We start from the raw sequence: 25,282 nt of genomic DNA on the forward strand, positions 1-25,282 counted from the left end.
TTTTTGTCCTTCATGGTGAAATCTTTATTTAATTTCTCTCCACAACCCAGCACAGGTTATCATGTCCGAGTTCATCTCTCACAAGTATTTCACACTCAGGAAGCTAAGCAGAGCATGTATAGTCATGTATTTCTCATAAATTATCTAGAAGGGGTTATTAGAGTTTAGCCTGAGGTGGCATGCTGCTGTTGTCATTTTGGTGCTCTGTGATCATTTGAGAGGGTCTTTAGTTTATGTTTAATGCTCTCAGCAGCGCACACTACTGCAACTACACTGGCTGTGTGTGTGGGCATATATTTGTGTGTGTGTGTGTGTGTGTGTGTGTGTGTGTGTGTGTGTGTGTGTGTGCATGTGTGAATCTGCTTGTGTGTGTTTTTTTGTATTATCCTGGATACACAGCAAGTAGTAGAATCATGCAGCTACTTTAACATTTAAGACTCTTCAGAAAAAGACTGTAGTGTTGCTGCTGTGTTGTCAATAATGCACGTAAGTATCTGCATTAGAATGAGCATTTTTACAAACTAAAGCAATGTCTCCCTCCCCATTTTAAAAGGAAACAGCCTCTTGAAGGCTACAAGCTGCACTAAAACAATGCAAAAGTGACATTACCCCCTGTCTGCTTCCATGGAAGACTGTGGATTTAAGATTAATGGTTATAATTAATGGTATTTATAAGCCCTACAGTCAATTCAATCCCTGCCATAATGTCACAGAGCACCTTTTACTCCAGTAGAGAACAACAGGTACAGGCTTCAGATATCATTTTCAACTGGACTTCTTTCTCAAAAGAGTAATCAAACAGTGAAGCATGCGTCGTCTGTTTAAGGTTGCCCAATTCAGTTGTGACCACTGCATCTTAAAATACTCAAGATATTCTTTAAGGTAGAAAAAAATCACCCCCACTGTCTTGTAACTTGGCTTGGGAAGCATTTGATGTTTACTTGCCGACACAACAGTTGTTAGATTCTTAATCCCCCATAAAACAAATCATGCTTGTGGGGATCTCTTTATTTGTGAAGGGAGGAGGGAGGTGAGGTCACTAAAAGAAGTGTAAGAGTACAGCCAGACGAAGAGAGGGCTTCATGAAATAGATTTATAATGGGGGGGGTAAGATAGTCTCTTTCAGAAAGGACAACAAAAAAACAGACTGAACTAGTCAGCTAACATGCTCTCAGTCACTTCTGTTTTAGATTCATTGATGGATGCTATCCTGTCAGCTTTACAGTTTATCCCCCTTCAACTTTTATGTCATAGTCTCATGCTATTTGTCTCGCACACGCACGCACGCACACACACACACACTGTTTTTCATTTGCTCTCTCTAAACCCGCGTCTTCCTTAGAGGCTGGAGCTAGAAGGCAACTGGTGGGAGGGCCTGTCTTAGAAGCAGGAGGTGGCCTTGGACAACGATTTTCAGATCAATCCAGTGACATGTCAGCTCATGGATTTGTTTAATTTCATAAAACCTGACTAATCTTCAACAAAGCTTGCATTGGAGGACCTCATACACCGTCTATTTCAAAGACTGGGAAAACTGTCCCCTCGTCTCCTCCTGCTTCCCCACCTGGCTTCTCTCTTCCCTCCTGCTCCTCTCCTTCTCCTCCTCCCCCCTCTTGTCTTTCTTCCAGTTCTGAGGCACGCAGGTAGTCTTGGGACTGGGACTGGGAGTGTCCCAGGGACTCCACTGACAAGCTTCGGCTAGACAGGATGCTACTTAGGCTGGACTGGCGGGCGCCTCTGGGATGGCTCTCAATTTCCACACGGACCTCAATGTTGGTTCCTTCCCTGTAGAAACACATAAAGACATCAATATAAATCTGCCAGACAATCAATGTTTCTGACTTGAGGAAGTTTATGCAAAGAATGCCTCAATGAGTCCAAATCTGCTGAAATCACATGATAGATCAACAGCAAGATTATATGCTTAAACAAAGGTATTACATTTAATAAAAGTTTCCAAAAACAGCCAAGCTAGCAACTGTGTAAGGCTGTACTTATCCTATCTGGTGATTTGAGCTAAATGCTAACATGCTCAAAATGACAGTGCTAACATGGTGATGCTTAGCAGATATAATGTTTATAGTTTAGGGTGTTAGCATGCTAACATTTGCTAATTGGCACTAAACACAAAGTACAGCAGAGGCTGATGGCAATGCAAAATTTGTTTTGCAGGTGTTTGGTTGTAAACCAAATTATTGTACAAATGCCTTTTTTGACCTGATGGTGGTGCTAGATGAAAAGTTATCACCAAAGTTATTACAAATGATCCTGAGGAGAACATGGACATCAGTATCAGATTTCATGGCAATCCATCCAATAGTGGTCGAGACATTTTAGTCTGGGCCAAAGTGGCGGACCAACTGACAGCCTAACATTGCCATCCCTAGAGGCATGCTGTTATCATGGCTAAAAATGCTGCTTAAAAACTTAAAGAAAGGAGTAGAAACAGGAAAGAGACAGAGGCAACATTTACCTCAGCGGAAGCGCTTGTGTGTCATCAAGCTTGCTGTCAGGCACAGTAACTACCTCACAGTCTGTTTGGCTGTCCTGCTGGGTGTATCCATGGTGTTTTGTGGCTTCATCCAATTCCTCATAGCTATCTAGCTCGGGGGGCGTGGTGCTTGTACTGGGGAGTACGCCCACTTCCTGTACACTGACTCTGACTTCCTGGACGCTGGTGTCGCTGAGCGTTGGGTTGTTCTGACTCGGCCAGTGGTCACTGACTACATGAGAGAATAGAAGATCTATAAGAGAAGTTGAAACTTCATCAGATTAAGCCACGCTTTGGAGCAAAAATTACAATGCACCTAGTACTTATGTCAAGAGTCCTTAACCTAACTTAACTACACAGTTATTAAAGGAATAGAACTATAATTTGGGATATATGCTCATTCGTTTGTATTTGCTTGTTGTATTAGCTTAGCATAAAGACTGGAAACTAATTGCCTCCTGACTCCATCTCCATGGTTAAAGTAGAAAAATGAGAGCGGTAGCGATTTTCTCATCTAACTCTCAGCAAGAAGGCATATTTCCAAAAACATCTAACTATTCCGTTAAATTCTGTACTCACAGCTGGCTAAGTCCTCCAGTTGGATTTTATGTGTTTCAGGGGGTTCAGTCTGCGGTCGACACCAACCATTCCTACAGAGCGACATGGGGACGACCCCATAGACATAAGTCAGCATTAGCGGCACACCTACACCTGCAGGAAAACAGAAGAGTATGAGAAATATATATTTCTCACAATCATTTGTCTAGACTTTATGCCAAAATATCTTTTAATAACATACAAATGGCTATTAAAAGAGTACTCTTGTGATTTAATATTGTACTTCAATAAAGCTGGGGGGGTTGCGAGAGACAGATTTTTTTTTTTAAATTGGTCAAAATCAAAGCAGCAGAGGCTAATATATCCTGGCTTTTAATCCCTGGTATGGGTCAGGCTCCAAAGACACTGGATTCTAGACTTCCCATAATGCAACGGGATACCATATTTTGGTAGACCTTCCATGCCAGAAAAATTTGTAATTGTACTTTTGTTCTGTGAAAATGTTTAGTTTCCTAAACCAAACCAAGTGATGTAACTTTCTCACACTTGACAAAGCTCTTCCACAGAAGACATTACACAGCTGATAGTAGTACTCCTCGGAACTAGTAAATGCACTTTTAAGTTAATGGGTATTAAGTTTTAAGTCTTAAGTCATGTTAAATTGGTGGGAGTGCTCCTTTAAACAGTTGTTTCATCATATTGTTACTGCAGTACCCAAAGCAAACACAAGGGGGAGCCCCACCTGCTTCACTGTGGATGGCACACAGAATAAAGTTGCTGAAACACACTGATCTTTAAAGCTTTTCTTGGCATCTTAACCTCCATATTCATGCAATTTGTTGTTCCAAATAATGCTGGGAACTATTGCTTATGCTCTAGGAACTTATATCTTCTATCACAAACCTATTACCTTGCAAGCTTTTAAGCCCATTCTCTTTTAGTTGGAGGCAAGTCAATCTAGCATTATTCATCCATTTTAATAATTTTAATCTACTGCATATCTGTTTTTATATTGCTTGTTCTGGTATATTCATTGCTGCTATTACATCAATTTTATTTTATCCCTTTGATCTTGTGCTTTGTAAATCTTGATTATTCTCTTCATATTTTATCTAATTCATTAAAAGTCTGTGTTAAATGTTTTGAAACCTCTGTGTTTTATGTTCTATGTGGTGCTGCTATGTTGTCCAGGACACTACTGTAAAAGAGATTTTTAATCTCAGCGGGGCCATTTCCTGGTTAATTAAAGTTATATGTAAATATGCATCTATTATGATGAGAGGTGGAGAGACATCCCTGCAGTGGACACTTGAAAAGTTAGACTCAGAGGCAAAATAGCAACCTGTTTAATGAAAGAAATGGATGAATTTACATGGTTGGTTATTATTTGTCTTCTCAGTTTTATTTTCTGATTTTAAAAAAAGAGTCAATTTTATTTCCCAAGTTCGATTCGTCCCCAGTCTCCTTCATAACCTTCAAAAAAGTACTTTCAACAAGCCCCTAAACTCGATGAGCAGCAGCCTCCCTGCGCTGTGTGATTATGCAACCTGTGACTGAGATAGGAATTTGGGAACACAAAGCAGAGTGCCAACCAAACAAAAGGACATCATTAACACAGCGGGAACACTGGGACGCTATTGACTCAGCATCAGGGTGAAACCAGGACAAGAGGATGAGCCTGCAAGCCAAACTGTTCGCAGAAAGAGAGGAGTGAACGCGTGTGTGTCTATGTGAGTCAAAAAGAGAGCAACAACAAGACAGACACTGTGACTGAAATATGAGAAACTAAATAACAATTCTAGTGTGGTGAGAGCACAAAACAGAAGAGATATGATAAAACATATGGCAGAGAGAATGGGTAAGCCAAAGTGAAAACCGAAATGTAACTGAAGGGTTGTACAGACAGGGATGCAAGCAGGGCGGGGATACACAGGGGTAGGAGTTGAGAGTGAAGAGTGGAGTAGGGCTAAATGTGTTTGAGTGTGTGTGTGCCAAGGGAGGGCCCGTCAGTGTGCGGTACAGTAATGGTTGTGACACTGCAGAGGGAAGATGAGAGGTTGCTAAAGCCTTGAGGATTTCTGTCACTGTCCCTTGAATGTTACCTACAGTAGGAAGTGGCATGAGTCATCAAAATGCAAAAATGAAATCAACTGGTATGTTTGCAAACATTGCATACTCATGATTTATTAAAGGAATAGTTTGATATATTGGGAAATCCGTTTTTTCGCTTTCTTATCTCAAGAAGATCGATACCACCTTCATGTCTGTATGGTAATTATAAAGCTCCTGCCAGCAGCTGGTTAGCTTAGCTTACTACGAAGACTAGAAAGAGGGGAAAACACGTAGCCTGACTTTGTCGAAAGGTAACAAAATCCACCTACCAGCACCTCTAAAGCTCACTGATTAAAACGTTATATCTCGTTTGATTAATCTGTACAAAAACAGAAGTGTAAAAATGTCACGCTGTGATTTTATGGAGGGTAAAATGTGTCATTTTTACACTTCAGTTTTTGCACTGATTAAACAAACAAGATATAACATGTTAATCAGTGAGCTTTAGAGGTGCTGGTAGGCCAGGCAGTCTTTGTGCTAAGCTAAATTAGCTGGCTGTTGGCAGTAGCATCGTATTTAGTGTACAGATATGTGAGTGGTAACAATTTTCTTATCTAACTCTCTGCAACAAAAGCAAATATGCGCATTTCCCAAAATGTCGTACTGATTCTTTAATTGTAGTGAAAACAAGTGGGGTTTCTCTCACTTGTTGATCCTAGAGTCCTTTCTCATTATTATGGAAGGGATTATCCGAGACACTCCACAGCTTGCAGCCAGTGTGCTTGTCAAACCAACATGGATCATCATTATCTTTAATGGCATTTTGATCCATATGAATACTGCCCTCAGATTTTTGAATTTTTTATAAAACTACAGCTTTATTATTCAAATAGAAGGAAATATTTTAAATTAGCATATTTAGCATATGAGGTCATTGGTGTCTGACCTAAACATCTGTGTTTCAGGATATTGTGGCGATTTGATCTACTTTCTTCTAAAAAAAATCTATTTTTATAACTAATTCACTACTAATTTTGCAAAACAAGCTCTTTTTACACTTTAATTACTCTTCTCATTGTGCAGGACAGAAGGTGGCCATGTTGTTGTTTGTTCCTTACCCACAGTGACAGCTGCTATGACAGGCGACACAAACACTGACATCATCACCCCACTTGCCACAGTCAAGTAGTGCTTACTTCCTGAGATATTGTTTTTCTTACAGCGACCATGGACCTAGAAGGCAATTATTAAAACATAAATTAGATTATGGAAATTTAATTTGTTCCTTGTAGTTGTTCTCATTCTCTGCAACCACTTATTGCTGTCACTTATTCATGTCCAATAATACATCCCAGCACGTATGAGGGGAAAGCCTCTGAGACCTGTACAAGCTATCACAGAGCTCTAACAAAAGACAGACAGGCAAAGATATTCAAACTTAATAAATAATAAGTGCACACTTAAGTTGCCCTTAGGTGTGCCATTAGTTTCCAATTCACCTGACCTGTTTGATTTCCATGATGACATGGAAGCTGATTTTACATCTGTTAATTACATGCAAGATTAACAGGACATTTTAGATACTGCCTGATGGAAGATGTTGATTGGTTCAGAAAAATTCATTTAGATAAATTTATTCACTTTAAACATTTTAGAGAACCGTATGGTAGGGGTTTTCCACATTTTGGGCTGTCTGCTGTCTTTGCTGCACAAACTTAACCAATCGCTCTAAAAGTAAGTATATCCATTCAAACCAGTTATTTGATGTGAAACAGGATTTACTGGCTGTTTTGTACCTTGCGGCCCATGTAGATTGGTATGCCCACAATGATGACTGGGATGGCGATGCCCGCTATAAGGGAGATGACCACCGGTGCTCCGAGCAACATGCCCACCTGCCACAGAACCTTGCGGGTTTGAGACCATGGCTTCTTCCCCCAGAATGTACACCCTGAGGGACTGAGACACACAGAGAACACAATGGTACATAATAAAGCATATAGCATTTTTAGCCACATGAGCATCGTGGCTATATGGGTGGCAATGTCCGTCTGTCTGTTGGTTTGTCTTCTAGCACCACCATCAGGTTGACATTTTTGGTTTTGAGTGAAATATCTTATATATCTTATTTATCCCTAGAGGATAAATTCTCATGACCTTTGTGATCCCCTGACTTTTCATCTAGTGCCATCATTAGGTCAAAATTTTAATTTCCCCAATTTTTTGTTTATTGTTTTATGACAAAATACCTTCAAACTATTGAAATTCCCATCAGCCTCAGCTGTATTTTATTTTTAGTGCTTATTAAGAAATGTTAGCCTGCAAACAAGCTAAACTATGGTGAACCTGGTAAATATTACCTGCTAAACGTTAGCATTCAGCTTAAAGCACTGCTGTGCCTAAGCCATTGACTGTGTATAAAGATGGACGACATGACAGCTCCCCAGAAGTGAAGCCAAAATATCTTGATCGCCCCCTGGTGGATGGCTGCAGTATAGGTCATAAACCCCGCCCCCTCCATGTTAGCAAATGGCACATGGGGTCAAACTAAACAATCAAAGTACATGTGAAATACATTTTGATGTAAACCAAAAGATGGTTTCTGTCATTTTAGGTACATGCTGATGTATGTTCAAGTGTTCATTTTTCTGACACGTTTGGTTTTCATTAGCTATAAAAAGGGGGTTTCACGTCATGATTGACAGCTGAGCCCTGCTCGCGGTACCGTGACTCCAACCCTGAACACTACTGCGCAGACTCTGGCTCCAGACATCCCCAGCGCAAGATGGAAGCGCCCGTATCCGGGATATTTAGGCTTCATTTTTGTACAGTGGGAGGAAGTGGAGAATCGTCGTCCATCTTTATATACATTCTTGTTATCACCTTATTAGTGCACATTTTTGGTTTTATCCAAACTTCATTCTTAAAATATACACAAATGATATGTGTACACCCACATAGACACATTCCACTCCATTGCTATGATCACAAAAGTATCATCATCCTGCAGGTCATGACCTTTCATGCAGCCTCATCCGACACTAACTATTTCGATTATTTTTTAAGAAACAAGTGAAATAAATGAGTACTGACAACAACATGACAACATTAACTGTCTGTCTCATTGCCATCATCACACCATTACTCAAATTGAATGACCTCATCTGCATTTCTCATTTTAGCTTTGCCCTCTCTCCCTCAATTACAGTCATAAGCAGCTACCATTCACATACTCACTTATCTTACATACTGCTGTTAGATAAATGGAAGCCGGGTTATTTAAGTCTGTTTACGAGGAGTTAATTCTCTGTCTCTTGATATGACATTATGTACAATAAATGTTGCCTTAAAGTGCTTCTATAATATAGTATCAGCCTTTGGTGTTGTGGTGTAATTCTAACTGCCAAGGAAAGCGGTACAGCACTGACTAATGCTGTTTGGTCATAATGAAGCAGCAATTAACTTGTAGGAGCAGCAGTGACAATATAAGCATCACAAATAGCACCTTAGGGCTATGCTATTTTTCAAAGCATGCCTTTGTGCTACAGCAGCAAACGTCACTTTGGGGTTCTAAAAACCTAAGTGGGGGGAATTATGGGGAGATATTAAAGTTGTGCTCTGTTGCTCTGAACTGGCAGATTTGCAGTGAGATGCTAAAAGCTTTGCCCTTCTGTAGGACGTTCACTGTAGTTTGTAGTGTGAAAGACAGACAAGGATGATGGGAGAGAAAAGGAGAAGGGGGGGGGTTTAAAAAGACTCATGCAGCCAAAAAGGCAACAAAACCCAGGACATGAAAATGATCAATACATGAAAAATTCATACGCTGCAGTTATAAAACTGACTTGGCCAGTAGAAAGATTGTTACTGTTACTTCAAATTGAGCTAATCAGCTTCTAGCTAGTCTTGTAGCTTGAGTTATATATTCTGCCGCATGGAAATATGGAGGCAGATAGAGCTGATTAATTGATGACAAGTCAGCAGTGACTCCCCTCCCAGGACTGGAAAAATCAATGGAAGCCCAGACGAACAGTTTAAAGCAGTGCAGGCTCCCAACAATGACATACTGTCCGTGCCTTGCTGACTGGCCCATTTTTTTAATCTCCGACTGGGTATTGCTTTAAAAACGTACGGATGGAATAGTGGTGTTATTAAGACGCTAGTTATTAAGTCTTTGTCCTTTAGGAAGAATTGAAGAAACTGTTAAGTATCTTATGTATGCCAACGTTGGACTTGTGCCACCAAGCATTTTCTCAGCTCATGTGAGACTAGGATCAAATTCAGCTGCTCTTTCTCTTGTGCTTTTGTGCAGTACTTTCACTGTATAGGTCCCAAATACCAAGACAGTTGATTGTAGAGGTGCAACTAATGATTATTTTCATTATTAATTATTCTGTCTATTATTTTTCCGATTTAAGTTTGGTCTATAAAATGTCAGAAAATAGTGAAAAATGCCCATCACAATTTCCTTGAGCCCAAGGTGACATCTTCAAACTTGTTTTGACCAACTAACAGCCCAAAACTGAAATATATTCAATTTACAATCAGAAACGGCAAATCCTCACATTTGAAAAGCTGAAACCAATGAATGTTCAGCATTTTTGCTTGATAAATGACTTTATCGATTATTATATTTGGTGTTGATTAATTGTCAATCGACTAACCGTTTCATTGCGTGTTCTCAAGGTGAATACAATTATATCGTTTAGTTAGATGTGGACATTTGGTTTGGTATGTTAATGTGTTAATGAGCTGAGTGTGACCAGAGTACCTGAGGTAGTGCACGTCGGTGATCTCCTGCATACACAGCCAGCAGAACTGACAGGCACACACAGTGCAGTTCATACGGTTACAGCTGCCATCGTTGGTCTTCATGATGTAGGCACCACAGCGAGGGCACGCTTTGATCTCCTCTGCATCTTCAGCAACAGAGTAAATGTGTAAGGGGTGGCCACACGTTCTGCAATATTTATTTAGCACTTTGTAAAATGTGATAGGGATCCAGGAAAAATAACCTGAAAAATCCTCTGATTTCTGGCACAAAAGGTTTGGAATAAAGACAAAAAAAGAAGGTAACAGCAGCTGCTGGTCTCACCTCCTCCAGGTTCTTCATTGAAGACGTACAGCGTGGAGGCATCGTTGCCGCCTGAGGTGTGGCGGGCTCGCTGACGCCGTGCCTGGTCACACGTCTGGTTGGGGTGCCACAGCTGCCGACAGTGGTAGCAGAACTCGGTGTCACATCCCTCACGGCCACAGCTCAGCTTGGGACACTCTGCACAGCCGTAAGCTATCACTGCATAGCTGAGGAGAGAGAGAAAATACAGATAAAATATGACAGAATGGACATCATTAATGTGTTAATTGATCCCTAAAGGGGGATTCTTTATTGTTAGGGACGGACACCTCGGCAGGCATCATTGAGGTTTAATCCCCAGGTTCTCCCTATTCACTGTTCCAGCCTGCTGCCCAAACATGTTCAGCTGAGACTCACGGTGGCTGCAGTTTCATTTAAATATCACAGCTTTGGCTGCCTGACTGGAATATCTGTGAAAAGCTGCAGTAAGTCTCTCATCTATTGGTTGATGTCCTTGTATTGTTCAACTGTTCAGCCTGGTGAAGCACACTGAATTGTTATTGTCGTCTTTGCTCACAAACAGCGCATTTGTTGACTTTGTGCCTCAGTGAATCCCACTTCAAAGACAGATACAACTATCTGTGGGACTGCTTTCCAGAGTTCAACACATGAAATAATTCCATCCTTAGATGTTGAGCAGTCATTATGATGATAACAAGGATCTTGACGCCTGTGGACCTAATCTCACTCTACAGAGGGGACATTAACATACATTTTAATATTTAATAGATCATGTGATTAATCAAAGTGAAAGGAACCGTGAGTGATTCACAGGGTCTTTAGGATCCAGGCAGTGCTGCTCTGCTGTGAAGTATTTGAAAAGCACCTCCAGGCTTTTTCCATTGGCATCTCCAGCCTTACGTGGTTTTCAGCTTTGTCAGAAAGGTAGATGAATCAGACAGGCCAAAGGCCACAAACACATAAGAGGATAATTAGACGGCTGCCTGGATCCCACTGTGGTGTCAGACTAGATTTAAACTGACTGTTTCAGATTCTCAATTCAAACACTTTTGGCTGAACAACAAAGCTAGTGTGGACCTGCTCATGCATAAAAACATTTCCAGGTATCAGTGAACATATTCATCAAAGAAACCAGCAATAATTGGATTATTTAGATCAACACCCTTCCACACTTTGTCATGCAAAGATGTTTAAAGAGGTTTTGACAAAACATACAGCAACAGCAGCAAGAGAGAGATTCTTAAAGATCCCCCCAGACATGTTCAAAAAGTTAATTAACTAGTTAAACATTCTCAAAATCTACTCATTCTTCCTCATTGAAAAATCCAGAATCTATGATTATGCAAATATTTTTTATTTCAAAAGTTAAACTGCTGGAAACAAGATGTCTCCTACGTCACTGGAAAGTCCATTCTCAGCGTATGTGCACTGGAGGTTTCAATTTTCTACTAAACATTTGTGTAAGTTGCATATTGGACCATGACTGGCTTCCGGACTACTGCTTGTACGTACGTGTTAAATTTAAAGTGAGTACAGAGAAACTTTCCCCCTTCAGTAGATGAAGGTAAAAACTAGTGTCAAACTCTGCACATACATTTCTGCACAGTGAAGCTCAAACATCCAAGTGACAATAAGGAAAACATTTTTTAGTGAAGGGGGACTTTAAAGGTTCCCTGTGGTGTTTTTGACCACTGGTAGCACTACGGAGCAATGTTTTCATGAGTCGGTCCCTATTTTGTTTGTGCATGCATGCGGTCATTGAGAGAGTGGATGGCGGTAATGTGCCAAGAAAGATAGCAGTGCGACTGCAAAAGGTAGGGAAGAAGAAGAGTTTTGGTAGATGTAAATAAAGTCTCAAAGAAAGTAAACATAACTTTCTTTGTTTAGAAGAAGTTCAAATAAAAATGGTCTATATTGTTATTCAGATCAATCTGATTAGCAGGCTATGCAGCCAACATCATGTAAGTTGAGAACAATGAGTTGAGAACTTGATGTACGCTCTATGCTCAGAAAAACAAACCACACACACTTCTTTTTGGGCATTTACAAAAAAATCCTCCCTCAAATGTCAAACTATAGTAATGTTGGATAAAAGTGCTGCTATTTGACAACACAGGCACTGAAAGATTTCCACATGAAATCTTTGTACTGCAGATTCTGTCTGTGTGCGCTGAAAAATCCCTTGCAGCTTCTCATTTGAAACCACCTACAGTAGAATCACATATGCAGCAAAGACATGACAGAATGTGTAAAATACAAGTTTGTGGACAAGTACTCTTCTTGTTTATTGTGGGCAAAAAAAAAAAACACGAACGCGTTTCAGCTATAAGCCATCATCAGCGTAATCAAAGCAGTGGAAATGGAAATGACACACACATAGCACCACACTGTCTCAGAGCCGGCGTAATCTCCAGCTAAGCTTCTGTCACTAAGACCTCAAGGAATGTGTGCATGGGAATACACAAACCATAACTTTGAATGACCTGTTTATATAAAGGGTCAACACATCAAAGGCTCATTTATGTGGAAGCTATTAGTCATTTAAAATTTAAAACACCACTGACTTCCACTCGTAAACATTTGCTTTAATGTGTGAAACTCAAAATTCTGCAGATTTGTTGTAGATACTTTAGAAATCTGATCTCTTGTTTCTCTGTGTTATATTTAATTCACCACAGCATCAGACAGATTGGCGTATTGATTTTTCCTCCACTCATTCATCATGACCAGGCTATGAGCACTGACAGTTGGGGAGACAGACAGTCTACCGCTGAGTCCTGAACTCTGGTGCATACGTGCTTTTGACCACAGATATTCACTGAACACACACACACACACACACACAGCACACACGCACACATTATGATTTCCCATCAGCAGCCCTATCCTGTTACGCATCCATGAACATTAAGGTGATACAGCAATGCATCAGTGTCTGTACATGTTGTAAACAACAGCAGAGTGAGAGTTAACTCAAAACATGTCTTGTAGTTGCATTGCATTGTGGTCTATTGAGGCTGCCGAAAAAATACATATCTCTGACTCTTCCACAGTGGATTTCTCCCTGTATGATTTATGATTATGTCTTCGATCGATTCTGCAATGAAATCACAGTAGCTGTGCTTTAAGCATCTCTGTGTGACATGATGTAATCCACATTTCAGCCAGTTATCCCCAGGGAGCAAGAAATACAGCAACATGGTTCCAGAAATACCAGGCTCATCACCAATAACTATGTTTAAAGTTTTATTATATTAAACTGATTAATGGCTTATTCTTCCTTTAACTCCCTATGCAAAATGTATTTGGTGTGACTGTATGTAGTCCCACATTTAGATAGATTCTTGAAGAGTCGTAGTTACCAAAGGAAAGAGGCTTGCTTCATCATTCACAACCAGTCTGTTCTGTTTCAGGACCTGCAAAATATTTTGGTTGCATCGTTAACATTTTAACAGCCTTGGGAGGCATGTAAAGCTCAAAGTGAGCTTTCACTTGCTGTCAGTTCATCTTTTCAAAGCTCAGTCAATCATTCTGACACTAAAAAAAACAACTGCTCCAGTCTTGTGTTTTACAACATAAAGCCGGTGGTGGGATGACAGGGGTTTGACAAGAGCTGCCACATTGTAACATTGAATTAGGGCTCATATTTTAATTTCAAGGTAATTACAGTACAGTGAATTGCTACAGTGACTCACGATGTGTTAGAAGTTTAGACAATGTAGAGAAGCCATTATTTTTATTATTTATGCCTTTTCCTTTCCCTCATTAAATTATCTCCTCAATGTTGTTAGTTAACTATCTATATACCAAAAAAGGTTTTTAATTATTCATGATTTTGAAATGAATTAGTGTAAATATGCATAAAACTGTTCTGGAAAAAAAAATATGCAGGAAAAACCTTTTGGATTTTGTGGTGGTCTGATTCTCACCTGCAGTCAGGCGCCGGGCACCAGCGCGTATCTGGATCAGCAGCCAGGAAACGTCTCAACTGGTACTCCTCAAACCGCTCCAGCAGCGCCCGGTCATCCAGGACGGCACGAACATCCAGGGGCGCCAGTGTTTCGGGGCACTGTGGGCACGCGATGCCCACCCGGCTCTCTGATATCTCAATGCGCAGGTACTGGCGGAGGCAGTCAGAGCACGTTCGGTGGGAACAGGAAGTGAGTCGTGGGAAGTGGCAACGCGGTTGACTGAGCAGGCACAGGGGGCATTCCTCCAGGTGTTCATCCAAAAGCTGCTCCTGGCTGGAGGAGGACAGGGACAGGACGCCGGTGGAGCCGCTGCTGGCCCCGCCCACACACTCAGCTGTGGCGGCACCGTCCTCGCCTCCCTCAGCCGCTGCTGGCGGACCTCCTCCTTCTCCTCTTTCTCCTCCAGAAACTCTTGATTCTCCAGCCTCTTCTGCTGTGAGGTTGAGGTCCTGTGAACAATTACACAGCTGCTGATTTACCAAATCCAATAAATCCCGTCATGTACATTAAAAATGCTCTCATACGCAGGGTGAAACTGAGTGACTTGTGAGGATATTCTGCTGCTGTTCACAAAAAAAGTTACTTACTTACTTATTTTAAGAAATAAATGAAAGCAAATGGAACATCCTGACATTTCTAGTGAAAATTAGAATGGGTGAGAGTGTATGTAGGTGGATACTTGGTGTACTTGGTTTCTTGGCAACATAATTCCTGAAATTACCAATTAATTAAATAAACACTCTAATGGATCTAGGCTATAACACTATGGGAGAGGGAGGAAGCAGGCAGAAAGTTAATGATCTACAGCCTCTCGTCAGGATCTTCTTCTTACACTACAATTTGTGAGACATTGTAATTTTGGCAACAAAAGTAGACATCGAAATGTCTTGGTGTTACCTGTAATATGAATAAAAATTTACAGCAGAACAGAAATATTTTCTTGACTATACATTTGCAGGGATAATGAACGAGTAACGAGTATATACTGTACATTATTATGTCACACAATTCAAAAGTAAGAGTTGTAGTTTTTAATCATAATACCGCTTAAAATCATCTCTATACTATCACTGAAACTCTGTTTTAATAAATTGTCAGTAGTTTTTAACAGGATCCTGGTTTCAAGTAACAGGTTTTCCTGAAACCAGGAAAAAACTCAGAGCTGGAACATATTAAAACCAAGATCAAACATCTTATGAAAACTGCTCAACGAAAACTCACCAAATCTACCTGAAGCCAAAACAAAACTAGGAGAAATAATACGATATGGGATTGCTTCCTTGCTTTCACTCACTCCCAGAAAACAATAACAGCACTGGAAGCCTCAGTCTCACCTGCTCTGGATGCTCGCTCGGGGTCAGGGTGATGGCCACCTCCTCTTTGGGCCAGGCTTCCACAGGCCTCTCGGGCCTCGGCTCCGATTTGGGCTTCCTGCTGAAGAAGTTTAGGAAGCTCAGCGGCCCCGTCTGCTGCTTGGGCCTCTTCATGGTCTAGGACTAGAGCGAGAGCAGCAGCTGAGGAGGACAGGCCAACGACCATGAGCAGGACGCAAAAGTGTGTGTGTGTGTGTGTGTGTGTATGTGTGAGAGAGAGTGTGTGAGAGAGCGAGAGAGTGAGAGAATGTGTGTTTGAGTTTGTTTGTGCGTGGGTGGGTGAGCACAGTGAGCGGCTCTCACGGCTCAGAGTCTTGAGGCTGGGCGGCTGCTCTGCTGTACGTGGGAGGAAGAGTGGGAGAGATGGAGAGGTAGACGACGGAGAGGAGGTAATCCCTGCCCGAGGGGAGCATCACTAATTTGGAGCCTTTCCGAGGCCTGGTCATGTGATTTACTTTGTCTCTCTTCGGTCTTCTTTCCCTCCTCCTCTTCCTCCTCCGCCTCCACTGCAGTTCCCTCAGTCTGAGCTAGTCCTGAAGCGGCCGACTGTCCTTCATCGTCTTAGGCCTCCTCTTCAGTCCCTTACCCTGGAAACAAATATCACAAACATGACTAAATTACAGTGAATCAGAAATTATGTGATGTGCATTCTGCCATTTTGTCATAAAATATTTTGTTGCACAAAAAACTCCCTACTTGAAAAGTGGAGCTGCTAAATGCATCATAGGCTAGGTGATAATTTTATATAATTATCTATCAACTTTCAGTGGATTAGCTTTCTGATGATTAGATTATATTGTGTTATAGTTGCACAATGTTTACATAATTCATATTGTCCAAATTATTCCAAGAAAAATGTGAATATGAAATGAGTTATTGAAGTTTTTGTTTAATGTAATGCATTACAGTAGAACACAATTTATTGCATTCAACATCAGTTGAATTACCATATCTCATACACATACATTTTCCATATCATGATATATGCCAATATCCAAAAAGATTCTTCATTAATAAGAATATTTTGAGACATTTGGAATTGGATATTAATTTCATCTTGCGATATTGATGTAAACCAGTGGTTCCCAACCTTGGGGTCAGAGCCCCAAAAGGGGTCACAAGATAAATCTGAGGGTCACAACAGGAGAGGAAAGCAAGAAAACCCAGTTTCTGCTATACAAAATTATATTTATTTTCTTGACTTTCCTCAAATCCTTGCTCTTTTCTTGTGAATTCAAAAAAATATTCAAATATAGCAATAGCAAGGAAATTAATTCTGTGGTCACAATTTGTAGACAAATGCAACTGGTGACTAAGGGTTACAAGTAGACATTTCTTTGTTTTAAGGGGTCACAAGCCAAAAAGGTTGGGTCTGTGAACCACATGTACATGAAATCCCATTATACAGAACAACAACAGCAAAGAGGAAAACATAGAAGGCTCAACCTGTGCTATGATGTTTCATTTGTCATATCTTCATCACCATTAGCAATCTATTAATATTTAATTACTGCAAAACAATTCCACATAAATACAAGATATATTACTTATCTGTATATATTTTAATAGCACATTTCTTCTGTTTATGTATGTGTTTTTATTTCACTCATGCTTTGGCAATATTAATGTCTGTTTCCCATGCCAATAAAGTAATTGAACTGAGTTGAATATTATGTATTTAAAAGCGTTGCTCAGTCTTTCACATTTACTCGACACAATACCAGGAAGTTATTTGAAAATCTGACCTTTCAATAATGTCACAAAAATAAAAATTTTAAGCTATGCCATTTTACCTGAATCTCTGTTTAAAATCCCCCAAGAGTCACTTGCATGAAATAGAAGTCAAACTGAAAACACACTAAGGGGTTCGGATCTCTGCGACCCGGCCTGCCCATCATACAGCCTCAGACATGAGCAATAAGGTCACAGCCATGAGACACAAAGAGCAGATGGATGGGAGAGTTGTGACTGGTTTGACAGAAAGGATTGGGGGAGATGGACGGTGAGGCAGTGATAGACAGCACAGACAACTCATTCTGTCTCCATTAGGCAGCAGCGAGCTTTCATAATCAGGCCCAGAGAGCAAGCATAAGGTGCTTCATGCAACCCAGACCAATTAAAATATGTCTCCATATTGACACAAATCAGACATGGAGTACGGCATGAAATATGACACGATTACCAATTTTCGTCTATTTAAAGAACTGTTTCCCGTTCTCTAATTCTGTAATGAAAGAAAAAGTCAAATCTATGATCTTTAAAAGTGATTTATTTATTTTTTTATATTAAATCAACTGCAATGGCCAGAGGCAGGGTATGGCTATATGCTATATGCTTCATCATTCTTTTAACAGGGACGCACAAAGAATCTGGATTTATGTAACACTGCAGTGCCTAACCTGCCTTCTTGCATAGAGACTGAGAGTTGGAGTCGTATTTATATTCTAGTCCTGTGGATATGTTAAAATGGACATGAATAGCAGGCTCTTCTTGCAGCAGCACATCATTATATATGGTCATTTAAGAGTAAAGAAAAGACATTCTTGGCCTTTGAAAAGTTGGCACCATAAACGGATGATTACTGTTGATATTTGAGATGCAAGATATTTTTTTTCACTGTAACTCTGCTGGAAACACTGTATCTCTGTATTTAGCTGAGATACAATTTGGCCAATAAAAATAAAATAACAAAATGGGTACTAAAATGCAAGATACATTGCAAACAGCAGTTTTTGTCTTTTATACTGGAATTATCTGTTAAAACAGCAACATTTGTGCAAGCAAAATTTAAAGATCCTCTTAGAAAGGTTCTTCTAGGAAATCTCTTTAAAAATGTACAAACCAAATATTTAAATAAGTTAACAGATGAAAACATTAAACACAATAAACAGCTTCAATAGGTTGTTGTCAACACACGTTTGTTAAGAAGACAACTGAATGTGCGAATGAGTCTTAAAAGGCCAGATAACATATCTACATCTTCAAGAAGTGAACAAAGATTCCTAATAAACAAGAAATTAAATAACACGCTAGTGATTTGCAAAGCCCAAACCTACAGCAGGTCAATGCTGGCAATGCCTCACAGAAGATGTTGTGCTAACGTTTTCTTCCAGAAAATAGAGGAATATGAACTGGCTATCTGAGAGGTGTTTGTGAAGCTTTCTGTTCCACACAGGCAGACAACACAGAGGATACAATGACAAAGAATCCATACAACTCTTACAAATGGTTTCCTGCCCTGAGAAATTCATTTCAAGACCAAACAGTGATGGTACGGTAACCATGGTGTGGTAACAATTGCAATTTCAGCTGTTTCTTCTAAAGTTTCTAAAGTCCTTTTTAATCTCTCTCAACCAAATCTTCATTTGGAAGAAGTGCAGTGCACAATGAGCTTTAGGATTTTGGTGATGTCTTTCCATTTGGAGTTCAGTGGTATTTGTTCTAAGGTCCACTAGCAACTCTTTACTTTTCCCAACATTTAGTAATTGAAACCAGTTCTCCAGTAGTGACTCTAAATTCAAATCATGAACTCAAATCTCTTGTTGAAACCTTTGTTTAGGGACTTTTTTTGTTTAATTTTCACCAAAGGTAGCTTTTCTGCATCCACTTCCCAGTAACTGTGTTGTGCATCCGTACATCCATATTCAACGTGGGACTGACTTTCTTAGCCAAAGCACAGGATCCAAAGCACCGACCTCTGTGATGAACACGTCACTGTGCTGCTGTGTATTTATAGGAATAATTCCCACATATGAAGACATCAAAAGCATGCACACAACACATTCTAAAGACCTCAGCTTGCATGCAATGAACATACTCTCTCTACACATTCACATATACACGCTCAAAAACACACAGGCACACTGACATGTGTATAAACAGACACACACACACACACACACACACACACAGAATTGAGTGTTTTTAAATTATAGCTCAGTGGGCTCCAGCCAGGGCTTATCGTTTCACACTAAAAAGACAGATAGCCAAGTAATTAGACAACTCAATTTGCTGCCTAACAACTTAGATAAGTTGTCACTGTGCAGGAAAGTTTTCCACTAATATGTTCAGAATTAAAACTGTCGGACTGCTCTTACACAGCAGAGCAAAAATAAAGAGATAAGCAGGCAGTAACTTGGAAGCGATACTATTCAGACTAGTTTTAGACCAGTTATGGCCCTTAGAATTGGCCCAAGTATTCTGGAAAGTCAATTTGAGACTGCCAACTAAGCATGCAGAAGTAAGGCCAATGTTGGGCCGAGCACGTTCGGCTACCTGGGCAGACTAACGATTTTCTTTTTTGTCTCCCTTCAACATCTGACTAAACCCTCCATTTATCACAGATAATGTTCTTTCACTCCAATCGTCCTGTTCACAATCTGTGCAGAGCATCCTTGCATCCTTGTTATAGATCATCATCATCATCATCTTGAATCAGATCATCCATCCATCAAAAACTGCAGAAACAAAGACCACTAACATGCATGCGCGCACACACACACACACACACACACACACACACACACACACACAAGGAGCTTCTCGATGAGGAGATGCTGTTTGTCCTTTGCGGCCAATGATACAAACACAATGAACGTTGCTGACTCAAAGGCAGTGAAAACTACTGAATATAGCAATAAGCTTGCAACAACAAAACAGGCGCTTGTGGGATATCAAAAGCCAAAAAAGTCTGCTGGAGTGTTCATTTTAACTTCTTTAACCTCACTGACCCACCAAAAGGTCAGTCATTGTCAACACATGTTTGTGGGCAGAAAGTTCCTTGTTTAGTTTGTCACTGTAGCTACCAAATATTGGGAAATGTGTATAAAATGATACACAACAAGATAATAGATGATTTGATTTTCAATAATTTTACCTGAGTTAACCTGCATTAAAAAGTCTATTGCATTCAATATTTCAAAAGGAATGAATAGATATGAGAAAAGGGCAATTTAATTGCTGAACAAAGTGCAACTACAGTGAGATACAGTGTTACCAATGTCATTCACACTCACAAGTCCAAAAACATTGTGGTGTCAGTCTCTGGTTACTGATTTCAAACCCAAGAATCTTGTGCCAAAAAAAGCATCCAGGCTAATAGGTGAGCTAATAATGAAACATACTCTATATCTAATGCGTGATAATATGAAATATTATGCTAAGCAAACTTTATGACCTTTCTCTAAATAAATTCAATGGCACAAGAAAGGGAGAAAGAGGAGTCCTGCTGTCTTTAATGTAATTCCTCAGAAGTCTCAAGGGACAACATAGCTAACAAAACGAGGGAGGACACAGATGCTGCTCGGAAAGAGAGAGTACATCTTCAGTTTACAGCTTAATGGTTTTCTTTGTGTGTGTGTGTGTGTACAGAATAAATGCCCCTGAGGCCAAAGACACACTTAAGGATTCAACCTCCCCTCTTTACACTATAGGACGCTGGTGCTCCTTTGATGTTTCACACTCACTTTCTAGAGAACTCTTGGCCAGAAAGAGTGAGAATGAACAATCCAGTAACACAGACTGTTCAAGAATTCAAATTCTTAAGGCGTCTCGGGGGATTACAGAGAATTAAAGGACAAATACAAAATCTGTCCTTTTTTTCTGTGCCAGAGCACAAAGAGCTTAATCACTAATTCTGACTGTGAATGTTCTAACCTAAATATCAGATTTAATGACTTTGAATAACTGTGATGAAACTGTTCATCAAGTTATGTGTCATACTTGTGCGGTGGTGTATGAGTAAAACTGCAAAGTGAATCATAACCTGCTGCTACATGTTTGGGAAACACATAGTCCTTCTGAGTGTTAAGTAGCACTCGAGAGGGTAAAAGGGTTGAATTGGGTCCCATGGGAGTTAACCTATCAGTAGACTGAAATTTTCTAAAGACAAATAACCCACTCTAGTCCTGAAAGGGAAATCCTCTGTAGAGTAACTCTTTCTGCAGTTTTCCAATTAGGGGGGTATAATTTATAACAGACTAATGTGTTCTAAAACATACTTATTCAGCCCATTTCTTCCTAACTTGCTCACTGAATTTATAGATAATGTTATGGCCGAGTTATCAATGTAATAAGGAAAGGAACTATAAATCATGTGTGTCTCAACAATATGTGGGCAGAGAGGAGAAGTGTGGTCTGCAGGAGGTGGATGATCATCGTCTAACGATGGCTGTTTGACCTTGTGACCTGCTCAAGCACCAAACGACTGAATGACACCTATTACATGTACTTTTACTGTAGCTACACCAGCACACAAGAACAAAAGCTTCAGCCACACGTCTCAGTCTTGATTCACAGCAGCGAACCCTCATTTTTAATTTATTTCCAACAGGCAAAAGAAAACGGATCCCTTGGCCAACAGCATCACTGGACCTCATTACATAATGTACAAAGGCTTTGGTTGGAGTCTTGTTTTCTTACCTACTGACATGATTCAGCATGCTGATTCACACCAATTTCAATCTGACAACAAAAGCAGCACGTACTCACACACATTTCCACAGAATGTAGAATATAATACAGGTAAAAAGTTTGTGCATGAAAGTTTTAAAAGGGGCATTCCACCCATTTATACACATAAATAACAGTTTAACCCTGATGATGTCACCAGGGTAATCTCGGCTCGGGCCTTGAGACTTTAAACAGATAGTCTTCCAGTGGCTAGATTAGTCTCAAAGTGTGTGGAATTCAAAAGACATTGGCATTTACCGGGCAGGGAAGGTCAAATGAAATGATGCTATTGGTTGCATTATGGGAAATGTAGGATCCAGTGTTTTTGCAGCTTGTCCCACACTAGGTACAAAAAGTCAGGATATCTCAGCCTCTGTTGCTCCAATTTTGACCATTCTTTTTTTTAATCTGTCTCTTGTGAGTCCCCCAACTTCATGGAAGTGCAATACTAAATTGCCGGAGTAGCCCTTTAGGATACCCATCTAGAATACTGACTGCACTGTTCATAATGAAGCAACTTGTACTGATTTTTCTCCCAAAAGATGTACTATCATTAATTCATCTACAGGTGAAGATACACTCAAATCAGAAAAATGCAAAGAACTAGTATAACACTTTAAAAGGAGTGACTATTACTGTGACATTTAACCTATGCAGCTGGTTGGCTTTGTGTCAAGAGAATATCATATTAAATCATATTTAATCTGACCTTTTTATATTTAAAACAAATGGGAGCTCATGACTTTAATGTTCTCAGATCAAGCCTTTACTGCATTCCTTAAATCTGGACAAAATGTACAGTAAGTAACCCTATGTACGTGCAGGTTATTCTTGATTTAATACAGCTTTTCTGATTCCACAAATGACTGCCTATAGGTTAGAGCCTATAGTGTGCCACTCTGCATCTTGAGGACAGATTAAATGACAATGACAGATGGGATTATTACACAACCTCCATCTACCCCGAAGCATTCCCCCTCCTTTGAAATGTCAAACAGGGAAGAAAGGGGACACCTTTTTTTCTGGATTTTGTCCTTTGAATGAACCATGTTATCACAACCGCGTTATCGCCTCAGCTTTGCGGCGTTTTCTAGGACACTTGTTAACAAGCTGCTGCTATGCAATCACTGAACAGAAGAAGAAGGTCTGTTTTCAGTCTGATGATGACTTATGCCTTAGCGGATGGAAACCTGATGATGCACCCTATTAAATATCCGTTCACTGGACACAAGCCCACATCAGCAATGCGGGTTTCAGAGGCATGAGAGTGACCTCAGCCTGCCCACACTGACACACACACACACACACACACACTGATCACAATCTTCTGCCTCTGCACCATGTGGTTCTCAACACTGAGTCTTGTAGTGACCTCTGGCAGCCTGTACGCTACTTTATCTTATTGATTAACCACAATATAAGGGATTAGGTTTTACATTATATTATATTATAATAGTCTATATTGGTGTGAAATGTCATAACAGTGCTGTATGTCTTCTGAGGGTATTATAACTCACTCATATGTTTTAACTCTACAGATTAAATAAGAAAAGTGTTGTTTATCCAAATAAACCATGAGGGCAGGCCTGTAGGTTATATATTGGGGATGCAATTGTTAATTAAAGGTGTTATAAAAGCTTGCTAACCAAAGGCAACCTGCATAACCTCCACATTTCTTTAAAAAAAAAACATTTTCATACTTCCACGTTTAATCATTTAAAGAGAGGTCTGTCCAGGGCATCGGTGCTATTGCAGGGAGTGGCATGTTTAATAGGCTACGTATTCGCATTCAGCTTCACCTCCAGATATCCCTCATAGACACGAGTAATAACGTAATAAATCCATCTGCATGCGCGTTAGAAAGTCTGCAGATAAAACACACAATAATTTCTATTACGTAAACGGTATCTTACCTCTCTGTGCGGCGCCTTCTCTTTGCAGCGTAGAATCAACAACTGGCTCCTCCCCCATAGGACCAAACAGTAGCACAGAAATCACCCCCGTCTCCTCCTCCTTACTGCTGCACACTGAACATATCTGACCGTCAGAGCTGCAGAGAGGCTGGGTTATGATCCGATGGTCCGGTCCGGTGCAAGAGAGAGAAGGGGAGAGGAGATCCGCGGTGAGGAGATGGCTTCCCCCGGTGCAGCAGCAGACTGATGGCTTTGCTGCGCGGCGGCCTGAGGGAAGGCCCACTGCAGTGACATGAACCAATGGGATGACGCAGAATCCCAGGATCTCCTATTCATAAATGCCCAATCCCATAAAAAAAGCAGAGGTTCTCACATGTTTTCAGCGCCAAATGTACACACACATGCCATCTCATTATATATTTTGTCCAAATCAACCAAATATGGCAGGACTTTTTTGTTGATCATTTGATATTAAAAGGTAGGCTACAACTGACCTGTTAGGTCCAATGCTCACAAGAGTGAAAGATGAGAGTGGTTCTTTCTGTTCTGTAACTATCTCATATATCTAATGAGATAAGTAAAATAAAAGGTAATTATTCCTTAGGGGTCTCCTGAAGCACCTTCAGAGGCACTGGGGTTTTACTTGTAAAACTGTACTGTATGTTGATAAAAATAACACACACACATAGATACACATTTAAGGTGTGAGATAAGTACCCTGTGGAACTTTTTAGGAGGACAACCTATATATATTTTTTTAGGTTAGCCTAGTTTGAAGTCCCAGTTAAGTCTATAGGCCTATTGATGCACCCTTCCAGAGTGGGTCCGTGTTACTGAACAGTAAGTGTACAGTAACAGTAAGGGAGCTCATAATGCTTTATATTGTCCCTATAATGTACTGTACAATTGTGTAGTATTAACGATATAATTATCATTTACAAGCAAAATATTTTAATTTGTTGGACTGCCGTGCATTCATGAATTCTGTGGATTCACAATTAAGAGAATACAATCCATTTTAAGCAGTCTTGGTGCCCCTCCCTCATAACTTTTGATTATTTTGTAACATGCAGTTAATGGCCTAAAATGTCACAAGACATAGGCAAAATAATGCACCATTTGCATCGTTGCCCATATTTTTAATGTGGAGTGACAATCTTGCTCCATTTTTTGCACTTTCTACAATGTTACATATTGTATCTTCATCAGTTTGGATTCTCACTTTGGCTGTGAGCTTATAGTTTAGGCATTAGTGGATTAGTGGAAGTGGATGATCTTTGTATTTTGCTGTATAAAAACTGTGCTTCTCTGGTGACAATGTCACAGTAGACTGCTGTCTACTGGATTGAAGTGGGCCAGTTGGGATAGTCAGCCCTCCCATT

The 25,282-nt window shown here is 40.2% G+C and overlaps 1 protein-coding gene across 3 annotated transcripts; it reads right to left on the reverse strand.

Moving 5' to 3' along the window:
• Positions 1-24,186, reverse strand: si:ch211-278j3.3 (E3 ubiquitin-protein ligase RNF19B). Of its 3 annotated transcripts, none has more exons than XM_044169750.1 (10): positions 23,901-24,186; positions 15,499-16,124; positions 14,123-14,613; positions 10,194-10,399; positions 9,870-10,017; positions 6,898-7,060; positions 6,220-6,334; positions 3,071-3,202; positions 2,474-2,723; positions 1-1,785 (listed from the first exon to the last, which is right to left on the reverse strand). In XM_044169750.1, exons 2-10 carry the CDS (start codon positions 15,649-15,651, stop codon positions 1,503-1,505), a joined length of 1,941 nt encoding a protein of 646 aa, XP_044025685.1. In that variant the 5' UTR covers positions 15,652-16,124; positions 23,901-24,186; the 3' UTR covers positions 1-1,502. The 3 variants fall into 3 exon arrangements, with proteins under 3 accessions (XP_044025685.1, XP_044025684.1, XP_044025683.1); XM_044169749.1 differs by having other exon boundaries at positions 2,474-2,744; positions 9,870-10,011; positions 23,901-24,185; XM_044169748.1 differs by having other exon boundaries at positions 2,474-2,744; positions 23,901-24,185.
• Between the last annotated feature and the right edge of the window lie 1,096 nt (positions 24,187-25,282).

Source organism: Siniperca chuatsi, linkage group LG16 (assembly GCF_020085105.1).
Source record: "Siniperca chuatsi isolate FFG_IHB_CAS linkage group LG16, ASM2008510v1, whole genome shotgun sequence".
Taxonomy (NCBI): Eukaryota; Metazoa; Chordata; class Actinopteri; order Centrarchiformes; family Sinipercidae; genus Siniperca; species Siniperca chuatsi.